General features: G+C 37.0%; 1 protein-coding gene across 1 annotated transcript; it reads left to right on the forward strand.

Moving 5' to 3' along the window:
• The first annotated feature begins 430 nt into the window (after window positions 1-430).
• On the forward strand, window positions 431-11,927 carry LOC121408726 (protein moonraker-like). Its single transcript, XM_041600335.1, has 8 exons — window positions 431-1,154; window positions 2,679-2,869; window positions 3,418-4,119; window positions 5,840-6,004; window positions 6,930-7,075; window positions 8,090-8,482; window positions 9,613-9,816; window positions 10,691-11,927. Exons 1-7 carry the CDS (start codon window positions 500-502, stop codon window positions 9,770-9,772), a joined length of 2,412 nt encoding a protein of 803 aa, XP_041456269.1. The 5' UTR covers window positions 431-499; the 3' UTR covers window positions 9,773-9,816; window positions 10,691-11,927.
• Window positions 11,928-14,023: the final 2,096 nt, after the last annotated feature.

Below are 14,023 nucleotides of genomic sequence, written 5' to 3' on the forward strand. Positions count from 1 at the left end.
ACCATAGAACATTATTTCATCGAAATAATTGAACAATAACCATATGAATTTAGACCTTGATGTGAAACATTTGTATTTCATTTCCAAAAAATTGATGCATCGATGTTTGATCAAATCAAAGCTGTCGAACACCGGTTTACAAAATGACTCAGGCCTAGTCGCATGTCACGATCATCAATCACAGTGCTAACGTTAGTGCGAGGTTAGCTATTCTAACTAACCAAGTTAGGCTCTATCAGGCGCTGATTGTAATACAATTATATAGACCAACACTAATAATTATTTGCATGTTATTTACATTTTATTTGTAAATTAGATCTATTTGTATTTACAACTAAAATGTTTATTAATTCAAATCTGAAAATTTTCAAAGTTATTGCATTCAAAATAAAATGAAAGTTGTTATTTTATTTAACTTTTTTTTCATTCACTTTCCAGTTAACATGAAAAATAAGTTGTGGAGACAAAGCAGACAAGGATCTTTCATCAAGCACTAACAATGGCACAACAAAACCAATTACTTTTCAATCTGGGTATTCCGTGCAACCCCCAGAACATGGTTACCAAGTTCCACAATCCAGGCCCGGTTATCATTGAGCGTCTTGCTGGAAGCAAACAGACAAAGCCAGAAGTTACTGGTGAACGCTCAGAGCAACCAGTCGTGTTCAATGTTATCTCCAAAGAAAAGATAGCTTTCGCTATGCAGCTTGCAAGACGGGATATGAAGAACAAGATACAAGAGCAGAAACAACACCACAGGCAGCAGGTTCAAGAGAAAGGAGAATTGGCAAAGCCACGAAAGAATTTAGGTAAAAAGAAGAAGGAAGTTGAGAAAACCAGTAAATCGCAACACAGACCACACGACCGCCTCTCCAAGAAGTCAAATACCAATGCTCATAAGAAGTCAAATAACGATGCCCAGAAGAAGTCGCTGAAAACACAAACACCTTCAAATGGGCTTCCTGGACTTGTTCTGTTATCACACGATCAGCCATGTAATATTGAAAGAGAGGCAAAACGGGGTTTGACCAAGGAAGATTCTCTGTCGAAACCAAATTCAACCCTCAGGAATATCAACTTGCAGCAGAAGCAAGAGATTGCAAGACTAAAAAGGGAACTTCAAACTTACATGGATCAGATGAACACATCAAAACGTATGTAGCCAGGGTTTATATTCACATTGGGGAGGGGGTGGGCATTTCTACAAGCAGTTTCTCTCTCATATAATCTAATACCAAGTATACAAAACCTGTTTTGTTTACTACTAGTTTAGCTGGATAATTGCTGCCTGCTCTACACTTAAATAGGTCACATACCAACTGAGTCTGATTTTCATTTAGGATTATGCCCAGATTGTCTACATGTAGTCCAGTTTGACCCCTGTTAGAGGCCCAAATGCTAACTTTTGCAAAGCCAGCAGATATAGATGAACACTAAAAAATTCCCCAAGACAGAACCTATACTCGCCATCACCCATTCTCAACTGTTGAAATTTTGAAAAGGATGAATGCAGTGTTTAACGAGTTTGTAAATATCCCTCTATGTTGGCTTTGGGTAAGGGTAAGTCTCCGTTTAACAGGGTCCAAACTGGATTAGGTTCCACTGTGTCTACCAATTATTTTACACTTCGTCACAACAATTGACCAGTTAGATACTGTATTAATTAAATGGTCTTGGACCAAGTGGATATAAGATGACGGGAAATCAGGCAAAATAGTTTAGGGCAATCAGACCAAGTAGATGAACTAGGAATTTTTTATTTTTACATACCTCTGCTTAAAATTGAAGTAGTCATCAGAAGCATTTTTTTTGTGTGTGTGGGGAGGTCTCATTCCTGTGGTAATATTCCATGTGGGGATGTCATGGTCTAGTGGTTACGACTCTCGTCTTTCCATAAGAGGGATGTGGGTTTGAAGCCCAGCTTAATCCCAGGTGAATGGGTTCCCAGTAGGAAGAAATTCCTTTAAAGCTTTAGCGCCTATACTCAGCTACAGCTGGGGTAATGATACCAACAAGTATCAAGCGCAGCAGTGTGTATTTATAGTGGAGCTAGGCTATACAAATGGAACAAATTGTTTTTAAATATATTTAATTCATCTACTTTAAATTTGAATTATGTGTACTCTGATTATTTAGGGGTTATCAAGGTCAAAGGTCACAGATAATTAATGACCTGGTAAAGACCTGGGGTTGAAAAAAAGACAGTGGCCTAATTAAATTTTTGTCAATTCGGGAGTGGTCAGGCTTACTATTAGGGGTGAAGATTTTACTTCAATACTATGGATTTAGATGATTTTGTCAATGAGGTTCCATAATTGGTCCATCTCTAAATCTCTTAAAATTATTTTGGCATGAGACCTGTTGTTAATACATGAATGAATTATAATTTTTTTTTTGTGGAGTAACACTTGCACTGACATCTTGTGCCATGGGTTACCCATGGGAGTAGAAACTGGGTTCATCATCCCTTTGGGTGCATGCATATATCTTGCCTTAACCTTTGATATCTTTATGGCTAGCCCTGTATATGTTTTGGCACATCACTATATTACATCACAAATGAGAAAAAAAGTATTAAAAAAAGTGGCCTTGGATTAATTTCATCCCTGATATGTGTGTCATTTAATATAAATTACAAATTTTTGTATTCTAATACAAATTTTATTTGTATTGAATAGGTACTGAATCTGTAGATGTGAAAAGCTCTCCAGATAGAACAGCAATGTTAAGAGCGGGATTAGAGTCTCTTATGAGAGCTAAACCAAATCGTGTTGAAAGGCCTGAGGTCAGGAAATCAAGACAACAGAGGAAGGAAAGAAAACATATTCAAAGTAGCAGTGTTATCCTTCCAATGTCTGTTAGAGCAAGGGTAAGTAGTCATTTTCAGTACATGATATTCATTTACAATTGCATTGAACATAACCAGGGGGGGAGCCTAAGTCATATTTCTAGCTTATACATTTTAGCCACAAATTTTCTACAGGGGATGGAGGGATTGGCAAGGGTACAAAGGTTAGATTTTTCAAAATTTATATGAAAATTAATTAGAATTTTCTTCTTAGTAAAGTTAATGAGAGGTAACTTGTGAAGTATGCATGCTTATATCCCAGGTAAACCCATCTTTTGCTTTTTATGTTTTCCATTAAGATTAGATCATGGTGGGATGATAATCCCTGGCTGTGGTGCCGGGAGGCTGTGATTACCAATTAATCAGCCCTTTTCCAGATTAGTGAAAATCGTTTACAAATTCACTGTTTCTCACTGGGGAAAGAAAGATATAAAAATTCAGCTTTGAATCGCAAAAAGTAACTTACTTCAGATTCATGTAAAAATCTTATTTCCATTTATTCACAGTTTGAAATGGTAATATAATAGTATTTTTACTCATCGTCTATTCAACAAAATTTTCCAAAACAGCATCATAACAAGGAGTTACATGAACCAGTAGAAGGGTCCATGCACTTCACTAAGCCCACCAAGTCATCAACCTCCAAGGCCATACCTGCAGGAGATGTGGTTAGAAGGGAAAGGTCAAGGACTTTATCGAAAGGAGAGGTTAAACCATCATGGGCACCGCCGGGATCCCCTCAAAGCTTTCATAGAGTTCGCTTATCAAAGCATGTTAGGGCTCCCTCACATGGTGATAGTGATTTACATGTAGCTTCCAACGTGGAGTCTCAAGAAGGTAGAGAAAGGACCATTGATTATGAAGAGAGAAGGTTACAACAAGAACAGGAATATCACAGTGATTCTTCAGGTGACAGAGATGAGGAAATGAGGATGAGGCTTTCCAAGCATGTTAGGGCTCCCTCACATGGCACTAGTGATTTAGTTTACTCCAAGGAATCTCTGGGTGATAAATCATGCAGGACAAGAATCAGTGATATCGGAGAACATGTGTCACAGCACAAAGAGGAATATCATAGCCATTCCGCAGGACACAGGGGTGAGGAAAATGCTGGTGCAAGGCTAACCCAAGAAGGGAGTGCATCTCATGCCTATAAATCAAGTGCTGAGAGTGAAGCCAGTGGAAATAGTTCAAGGATGAAATCTTTTAAACCGCGAAGTACCCAAGACTCATGCTTTCCACCTTCTATAGAATCCGCAACTCAACATACGGTAAATATTTCTGCAAAGTACAGAGCAGCCCAAAATACCTCAGGGTGCTCCACCAGGGCAGAGCTCGTGCACATGACCAGGGTCAAGAATTACTGGGTAAAAATTTACAAAAAGAAAAGAAATCAAAGAGAATGTTTCAACTTATAAACATGGATTTTTAGTAAACTATCGAGAGGCTCCCTTCATCAAAATTTTGATTCCAGTTTCTTTTCCATGAAGATAAATAATGAAAAATGAGCATCCAGAATGTCCAATTCAAAAAGCAGTTTGAAATTGGCGAGATCATTGATGTCGTCGAGAGAGCACACATGCACAAAACACAATGCCTTTTATTCATGATATAATGTATACTGTAGGGGAAGGCGGGGTAAGTTGTGACACTTTTTGCATTTTGCATGTTAGAATTGATATGACTAGTACTATTGTAGAAATAAGTACCTTGCCTTTAAATTTGATTCTTGGGAAATGTTTTTCATCTACATATAACTTTCTACCCCCACACTGAAAGTCATCGTGACCTTTGAAAAAACCGATGTCAAATGGCTCAACTTGCCCCATATATGGGGTAAGTTGTGCCACTGTCTGGGGTAAGTTGAGCCACAAAAACTACGTACAAAATGTATGGGGGGAGAACCAGCATGTCAATTTTTTGTTTAAAGTCTTTTCACTTGCTAATTCTCTATAAATACTAACATCCTTTAAAAGGAAAAGAGTAGTCATGTAAATTTGCTCCTTTCAGCCTGCATTTCAATCGATTTTTATGGTTTGTTTGTTTTTAAGATACATTACCATAAGAATTACCATGGCTCAACTTGCCCCATGCTGTTTGGCTCAACTTACCCCAGTCCTAACTTAGTGCGATAATTTTGTATCCACACATTTATTATGCATCCATCATATAAAAGACTATAATAAGAATGAAGATCCATACCTGGACTAACAATGTTGTTATCATGTCTTTACTATGTTCAAAGACGTGTGTGTGTATGAAGCACTTATCTATTTCACACCCTTTTTTACTTTTTTGGCTGAAATTCATACTTTTCCCTCTAAAAAAACTACTTTTTGTTTCAAAGTGGAAAACAATGTGGTGGGGTTAGGGTTATGCTATGGGTCATCAATACATGACACCACCACAATGTCTGACTCATTCATTATTGGCCTGGGGCTGGTGGCTCAACTTGCCCCTATGCTCAACTTACCCCGCCTTCCCCTACATGATGGTGAAGTGGGAAGTCCCGGATTATCATGCATATTCATATATTACAAATGAAAAGCATTGTTTGCTCTCCCAACAACAATCTTGCCTTTTTTCAATCTGATGTTCGATACTCTTTGTGTTGGACATACTGAATGCCAATTTTCTCCTTTTTCATGGAAAGGAACTTGGAATCACAATTTGATTGGTGGGATTCTCTAAACAATTTACTGAAGATTCCATGTAAGTGGAAACTTTTGAATGCCTGCTTTTCTTTTTTAGACAATTTTGTTACTCTTTACCCTATGATTCTTGGCCTTGTTCAGCCACTCAAGTAAAGCCCCCCCCCAAAAAAAAAAAGCATTTCATGACTTTTTTTATAAATCCTTTGCATCTTTTGAGACCAGACTCAAAATGTCTGAATACATGACATTGAACTTCCAACTTTCCATACATGTCAGATTTAAAAAAATCAAAAATTTGATTTTATACAACTTTGTAGTCCTTTGCAATTATTTTCAGGATATGAAGGACAAAGTCTTGACGCTCTTAGTAGATGATGTCTTAGAAGATGTAGTGCAGGAGTTTGAGAGGCTAAATCATGATACAATGTTACCAGGACAGAACCAGATCGCAGACAGTACCCCAACATTTGAGAATCTCATGCAAGAACTAGAATACATGGAGGTAAGAACCTTTTATTCAATATTGACAGATTGAAAATCATAAATGAATTTCATTGTTAGTTTGATGTTTAATAATTGCCTGGTCTATCACCACCTGGGGCCTGTTGCAGAAAGGGTTGCATTTAAATGCAAGTCAAAATATCAAGCGCAAGTCCCGAATACGGGTGCTTCATTGATTGAAAATCAAGTTGCGTAGATTTTTTTAGTTGCGTTTGGTCGCAACTCTTTCTGCAACAGGCCCCTGGTGTGAGTAACCCATTGGTTTCTGACTTGGGTACTTGCCACATGCTTTGTACTTGAACCACCTAGTTCCAGTTGAATTATCTGTAGGTGTTGAAAGGTATTTGCTGGCGGTAAATATGTGTAGCAAGTAAGAGCAGTATGAAAATAGAAGTATGATACTTATAGCCAAGATTCTTTATGTAATTTGTAAAGAATTATTAATATGAGAATGCTAAGGGGGAAAGGTCGGGGCCAATTATTCTCAACCACAACTGCTTCTAAGCTTTCTACTTTGAAATTTGGGATTTATATGCATTTTGGTATACTTATTCCTCTGACTTGGTGTTGCCAGTCGTCAGTATTTCAGGTAACAGGTCAACAATCAAATCATTGCAGTATGGATTGCATGCACACATCTTTAAATATTCCCCGAACATAAATGTTTCGTAATAGTGTGTCACCAGTTTCTTTCTTTTATATGTTTAAATAAACGTGTCCTTGTAGGGTCAGGTGGCATATTGTGAATTTTGAATTGTGGAAATTTGCATCTTGACTTTTGAATTGCAGTACTAGTATGCTAAAAAAATTGTACTCTGTGGCTCTTTCATCCACAGCTTTCTATTTCACTGACTTTGTGATTTCACGATTTGCTCTCATTGGTCATTGTTATTGTGCTGTTTTTCTACTTGGTGTCATTTTTTTAGATGGAAGAAGAAAGAATACGACAACGGTGGAAGCAAGTGAAGTACCATGACCCTCAAGTTTCAAAGTCAAATGAAGGTCATGAGTCCAGGGTAAATGAAATTAATACGATGGGATCCCTACTTGATGATGCCCAGCGAATGGAAAGGTGGGTTATGTCAAATAGTATTTGACACCCCATAAGACTGGGGAGGGGGCTGATTGAGCAACCCTAAGATCTTGGTCATATATCTCTCCAATTTAACCAAACTTGGTACACCCTTTATCCTGTCACATAATCTTCAAGATTTAATATGGGGAATTACGATATCTCTACTTTATAAGCTAAATTTTTGGTTTGTTTATAGCTTTATTTAGTTCTAAAATAATATGCATGCATTGATGCTATTAGCTAAATATTTTGAAGTATGATAATAGATCATTGTCTTTATTACCAGTATGCCTTTCTCAGTGGCATAATTGTTGTGCTGATGATCATATTCCAGACTTGAAGCAAGTGGCATAACTGTTGTTTTTACGGGTCAGTAATAAATAGCGTGGATAACCATGGCTTCCTTGGTTATCCACGCTATTTTATTCATGAGTCCGTTCTTCAAACAGTAGACAGTGAATAAAATAGTGTAATTAACTATGGCAACAGGCATCAATTTGGCGCACTGTGACAAAAGCGCGCATCAGCATTGGACGTTTTTTAATAAACTTTCTAAATAAGTGTAATTTATACAGGAAATATGCATAAACCATGGGTTCAACCAATGGTTTTAAAAACCACCTTTGTGAATTTGAGTCACTGTGACTGCTCCCATCTGTGGACAAGGTTAAGGTTTATCCTTCAGCTTGCAGTAGATGTTGCTTAGAAAGAGGAATCGGAGAGGATGAAATATAAGAAAGATCTAGCTTTCAGTCATCTAAAATTTTCTATGATTTATTCAAGAGAGAATTTAAAAGATATTAAACATATTACAAGATCTAGATTTGTCTTAATGTAGTTTGAATTTTATGCATATTGCAATAACTTCAAAAAAATAAATTGTAAATAAATGAATTTCTTTAAAATCATTAATCATTAACAAATTTTTCTTTCTTTAGAAAGGAAATATGAAAATATCATCTGGCAAAAGAAAAAGATTTCACTTTCATTAATTTTCTTTTTCTGCTAAAGGTTGAATAGTGCCCCTCTGCAACACAGTATCGTATTCACCAATACTCAACACTCTGGCAACCAGAATAGAAGTAATGGCTTTGATCGTCTGTCTGAGTTGCACAACCCTGTCCATGAAGAGGAATTGAGGATTGTACAGCCATCCAACGATTCTATCCATCTAGAAACAGCTGGGCAACCTATCAATGTTAACTCTATCCCGAATGACCAGGAAACAGAGCAACCCTCGGAAAGGATTCATGGTAGCCGTAGGGAAGGTGATGGTATCCCATTATCAGCCCCAGGCAGCATGGTGACAGGGGTGCATGAGGGTAGAGAGGCATTTGAAACCCATCTAAAGCTCACCTCCCATTTCAATTATGGCACGTTTGATCCATGGAAGCTAGTTGAAAAGTAAGTATTTTTTGCAGATTGGTAACTCCTGCTCTGAAATATTTGACACTTCAATCCTAAAGACATTGGTTGATGTTTATTTGATTTTTACTTGCTACTTGTGTGTTGTAAAAATGAAGCCCTGTTAAAAAAATTGCACCTGGAAATCATAAATTATGGTGCTTTAAAAAATGAAAATGATCAGGGAACACTATCCTAATATTATCATATAATTGAATTATTTTTTAGTTACAGATAACTTGAAATTGTCTGCACAAATTTGATTTTTTTTTCTGAGCTGAGATGTTATTTGATCAATGTGAATTATACCAAGTACAACACACAACAAAGTTCAGGATTTTATTTCAACAAGACCTCTAAAGTCTTTAATGTTAAATGCATTTAAGTGAATATATCTAAAGACATAATTGATAATAATAAAGTATGATGATTGGAGAAGGTGATTGGACTAAACACCATTTCCACAAGAACCAGTATTCTTTGCAAAAGAGCAGCTGAAGGAAGACGGCATGTAAGTAACCAAGGATGTGTCTAATTGCCTGAAAGCAAACAGTGTTCTCCCCCCCCTTTTTTTTCCACATATAAAATATCTATAAAAAAGAAAAGGAAGGTTTACTGTTTCCTTCAGTATAGATATACAGTGATGCAAGTTGGGATGACTTCTAAATGATATGATGATACCAATCACATGTTGCTCTCTATCACAAGTGGCAATAGTGTCTGAAATTAAAAGGCCTTTGAAGAGAGCGTTGTTGACTCAGTCACTTATGCGTCTGCCCGTCAAACCAAAGATCGCGGGTCGGAGTCCAACCGGGGCGGATGACTGAAGCCAGTGCATTGTGTGTAAATGTCTCTCCCATGTTTCATAGATGCAGGCTATGTTACAATGGAAAACACTCTGTCTCTCGGATAGGACGTTAAATGGATGTCTCGTGTAGAGGAGAGTCACCACCTTTACACGTTAAGAACCCACTGCACTATTTGTATAAGAGCAGGGGGAAACCCCGGTGTAGTGGTCCACCTGCACTCCCCCCAATCAGTTATATCTTCCCAGGCACAGAAGATGCCAAACAAATAATAATAATAATGAAATTTGATGAATTGTTTATTGTGTGTTATTTTCTTTGCAGGATTGCAGATGACCTGGTAGAAGACATCATTCTTGATATCACTAATGAAGTCAGTGATGTTATTGGTAACTATGTTGAAACCATCTACGCAACAGAGTTTGAAATGAAGACGGAAGATGTATCTATGAAAGAAAAGGCGCGCAAAGCTCTCTTCACATAGTGTAGCCCTCTGCCTCCTCAACAGAACTAAACATTGGTCTTCTGGTGAGTAAGGAAGTTTGTTTTATATTGTGGAAGAGATTTTAAAAATGTTATTTGATACCCCTTTCCCTTTAAGATCATTCAGGCCAGCCTAAATAGGCAAGGTTAATACTAGGCCAGCCTAATAGTTTGACAGGCGTGAATTAACTGGTCTCCAAAAGAAACTTCTCAAACTTTACAAGCGCACTTCACAAATTCCACTCATTCAAAATGTACAAAATTTTGACACAGGCTAGCTTCAATAATCTTTACTCAGCACATGTCAATAATGAAGAGGCTGTAACCCCTCAAATCAATTGGTTTCACAATCCAAATTTACAAAATGGCAAAAAAAAAACAATTAAAATGAGATGGAATTAAACCAAATGGTCATTTTTTGCTTGACTGCTACTGAGTCCATTCATGCATTATGCTTCTTTGACCTCAGTGGGTATGTTTAAAATGTTAATTTTATTTTCCTGTAACTTCTCTAATTAAACATGCCAATAATCATGCTGTGAACTTTAATAAACTGGGAAGTTTGTTAGGACAGCATGAATAGTAAGGCAGTGAGCAAATGATCTTATTAGATTTAGGGAGCACAAGGTCAAAGGTCACAAATGTTTTGATTTACAAATTTCATACATTAGAAGTGCAAAATATTTTTTGTTATATCAATGGTGGAGGCAGGCATAATTTTTTTTACTGCATAAGTGCAGTTGAAGATCCATCCATTTGATGCCTTGTAACAAGAAAATATTGCTTTTCTCTGCAATATTTGATGAAGTGTCCTATTGCACAGTGTATCTAGACAAAAATGATGAAAAATACTTCTGTAAAAATCATGCTAATATATACATGTAGCTCAACCAATATCAAATGTTCTTCTAATTTTCAGGACAAATGCTCTTTGATAGTATCTCTGGACCCATCATCATTTGAAAAGGGAACACATCAGCAAGCTTACTACTCTTCAGTATCTGTGGGTAAATTGCTGATTGGTCTGCACCTGTTTGGTCTCTTCCCGCATGATCTAATCCTTCTTCGTCTTCAACCAGTTCATGTAAATGTGCTAACCATTTGGTCTAATTGCCATTAAGCCCTTCCCATCTTGTTTAATTTCATTTATGCTCTACATATTGGGTCAGATGCATAAAAAGTAGAAATTGCTTTTGCTAGGATTTTGCTAGTTAGCTCAAGCAATTGCTGTCTGGTAGGATTTGCTTGACGATTAAGCTATTGCCAAAAAAGTGTATGCATAAAGCAAACATTTTACTTGTGCGTTTAACCATTTGCTTGGGTTTTTTCAAGCTCCGTCAGAGCAGCTTGAGATATTTGCTTGATTAGAGCTTTCACATTTTTATTTTCAAGTTTATGCACGTGAGAGAGAACCCCAAGGTGTACTTGAATATGTAAAATGAATGAAAACTATATAAATTTATTAATTAGAAACAAGTTAAAGGAATACTTTGACACCAAGTAAAGTCAAAGATGTTACAAAGAGAAGCTGTATTTTTGCACTGTCACACCTTTGCACTTAAGTCCAGCACTTGTTCTGTGAGTCATGTTAGTGACGTTGCTATTGTTCAAACCACTAGCAATTGCTTTATGAAGGTAAGAACAGGTTTTCAGCATAAGCTAGTTGTTATGCATACAAAATAAAGCAGTTGCTGAGGCATGATCTTTTGCTTGGCTAGCATTTGCATGTGCTTGAAGCAATTGCTACTTTTTATGCATCTGACCCAATTTGTCCTATATCCACTTTGTCTAACACCTCTCTCATGTAACGGTTAGATAAATAGGTAATGAACCAATTTTCATTTGACAGTGTAAAAAGTGATAAGTAGACAAAATGGAAATTACTCCAACTGGGTAATAGACAAAATAACAGTTAGGTAGACTAGATGTGTATTAGACCGAGTACAGTGTAAAAGCAAATGACAATTTGCCCATTCAGCCCATGTGGTGACAGAGATAGAGAATCTATGTCAATTGTAGAAGAAAGCATGAACTTTGGGGTGGATTTCATTATAGCATCCAAAGATGATGCATTCGTCTCTCAGGTGGGTGTTTCATAAAGCTGTTCGTAAGTTAAGTACGACTGGTGATTCTTTCTTGTGGTCAACGATATTCATTGGTGATGGTTTAGCGCGTAAGAAAGGTTCACCAGTTGTTCTTAAAGTCGCTCTTAACATACAAAAAGCTTTATGAAACGGCCCCCAGTTCCTATTTATTAAGGACTGTCCCCATTATTAGTGAAAGAGAAAGCCAGTTTGTCCACTGTTGTAATGATGTATATGAAACTGAATTGTCCCTATTTTCAGCCTCTGTCTACCTATTTGTTCCATTTTCTTGGATGTTAATGGTTGGTAGGTAGAAGAATGTAACAAGGGTTGTTTTAGAACGCTGTTCATGTTATGCCCGACTTTATGTATGTTTTATGACTGTTGCGGCAGATTCCATTAAGTTATGGAATGAAATGTAGTTGTTGGTTAATAATTCATGTAACCAGTTACTTCTACAGCAGTCAATGTTTTTATGCAAAATGAAATGTTTCATTATATATCTTGCTTTATATGCACCCCTTGCCCTATCACTCTCTCACTCACTCTCTCACTCACACTCACTCTCTCTTGCTCTCTGTATACTTCCTGTCCACATATACTTTCCTGTAATGTAATATAATGTTTATGGTTATGTGCAGTGGTATACCTGCTTCAGCAACCCAAACGCACTAAGTCCATGAAAATCACTTTGGTCAATAGAATCCTTTGTTTCTTGTTTTTGACCATCCACCTTGGGGGATAAGCTTGGGCATGGATTGGGGTATGTAAAAGAAAGCCTCAATTGAATAGAAGTCAAGATCATAGACACACATGCTGTACTGGTGTGCCTGCCTTTAAGATCTCAACATTTAAGAAAGATGTTCAAGTCTATGTCCTAAGCAAAGTTGTCAAAATCCCAGATAGCCAAAAGTTATAAACTTTGAGGTGTAGCTGCAGAATCAAACCCAGAATCAACACAAAGTTCAAATGCATATCAGCAACAACACCCAATGACAAAGAATAAATCCAAGCAGTGCCTTGTACAGTTGACTGAATGTTTATTCTCAATATATACATGCACCTTTTGTGCAACGTATCATAAGCGGGTGTATGGGTGTGGTCAATCGTGAGACCATTTGTGTGTTCAAGTTAATGTGTGAGCGTGAGAACACATGTTCGTGCACACACACACAAACACACACGTTCTCTCAATTCCTCATTGGGCCAGGTATCTGTTTACCTTCTTGGAGTTGAATTGGGCCAAGTTTTCCTTTAGCTCGCATTGAGCACCTCGGAAGTTTGATCCGTTGTCACCCCAGATTTTTGCCGGCTGGCCTCTCCGATTAATGAACCTCCGGAGAGCATTGATGAATGTGTCTGTTTCGAGCGAATTGGCTACTTCAAGATGCACAGCCCTTGTAGCCATGCAAGTGAAGATACAGCCATATGTCTTCACCTGGAATCTACCTTGCTTGACGAAGAAGGGACCAAAGAAATCCACACCTGTATTATGGAATACAGGGGCCAAAACCACTAACTCGGCACATTTGAGAAATCACCAATACAGAAAAATAAAGTTTCAGTAATAAAACCATTTTTATTACAATATAAAACGTTGAATAGCAAATTTTCAAAATGTAAAATATGAACGCTTAATATTGGTCAGAAAAATCATGACTCAAGTTTGAAACAACGTGTAAAATGCATAATGTAACTTACGTTACCACAATGTCAATTATTTGATTGATATGAAAATACAAATACAAATCAGTTTTTTCTGGTCACAGTGTTTAGTTATTAACATATTCCAATAGAATAAAAATGGAGACAAAAAGAGTGAGAGTAAAAAATCTGACACGTTCCTCCCATATTCTGACCCAAAATATACCTCCTCGTTTTACATGTTAAGTCTTTATCTGAGTGAAGTCATATCTTCTTTGCTAGGCCATCACATTGACATAATATCATTTTTTTCTAAACTCTGTTTGAATGTATGAAGGTCATATTATTCCATTTTCACACAAAAAAGTGATACTAGAAGATAAGATATGATTACCAGCTGCTTGAACATTGGTAACGTATGTTCCACTGATGAGTAACGTATGTTACTGAATAAATGAGAAATGTTGTAATTATATCAGAGTTATAAAATGCAATGTCTTGTATAAAAATGGACTTCTAAAGTA

Source organism: Lytechinus variegatus, chromosome 2 (genome assembly GCF_018143015.1).
Source record: "Lytechinus variegatus isolate NC3 chromosome 2, Lvar_3.0, whole genome shotgun sequence".
Taxonomy (NCBI): Eukaryota; Metazoa; Echinodermata; class Echinoidea; order Temnopleuroida; family Toxopneustidae; genus Lytechinus; species Lytechinus variegatus.

Excerpts from the sequence above, each read along its gene's own strand:
- LOC121408726 (XM_041600335.1), top strand. The coding sequence starts at position 500 with ATGGCACAACAAAACCAATTACTTTTCAATCTGGGTATTCCGTGCAAC. Across the intron at positions 4,120-5,839 it reads AATCCGCAACTCAACATACG|GATATGAAGGACAAAGTCTT; the intron begins GTAAATATTTCT and ends AATTATTTTCAG. Across the intron at positions 8,483-9,612 it reads CCATGGAAGCTAGTTGAAAA|GATTGCAGATGACCTGGTAG; the intron begins GTAAGTATTTTT and ends TTTTCTTTGCAG.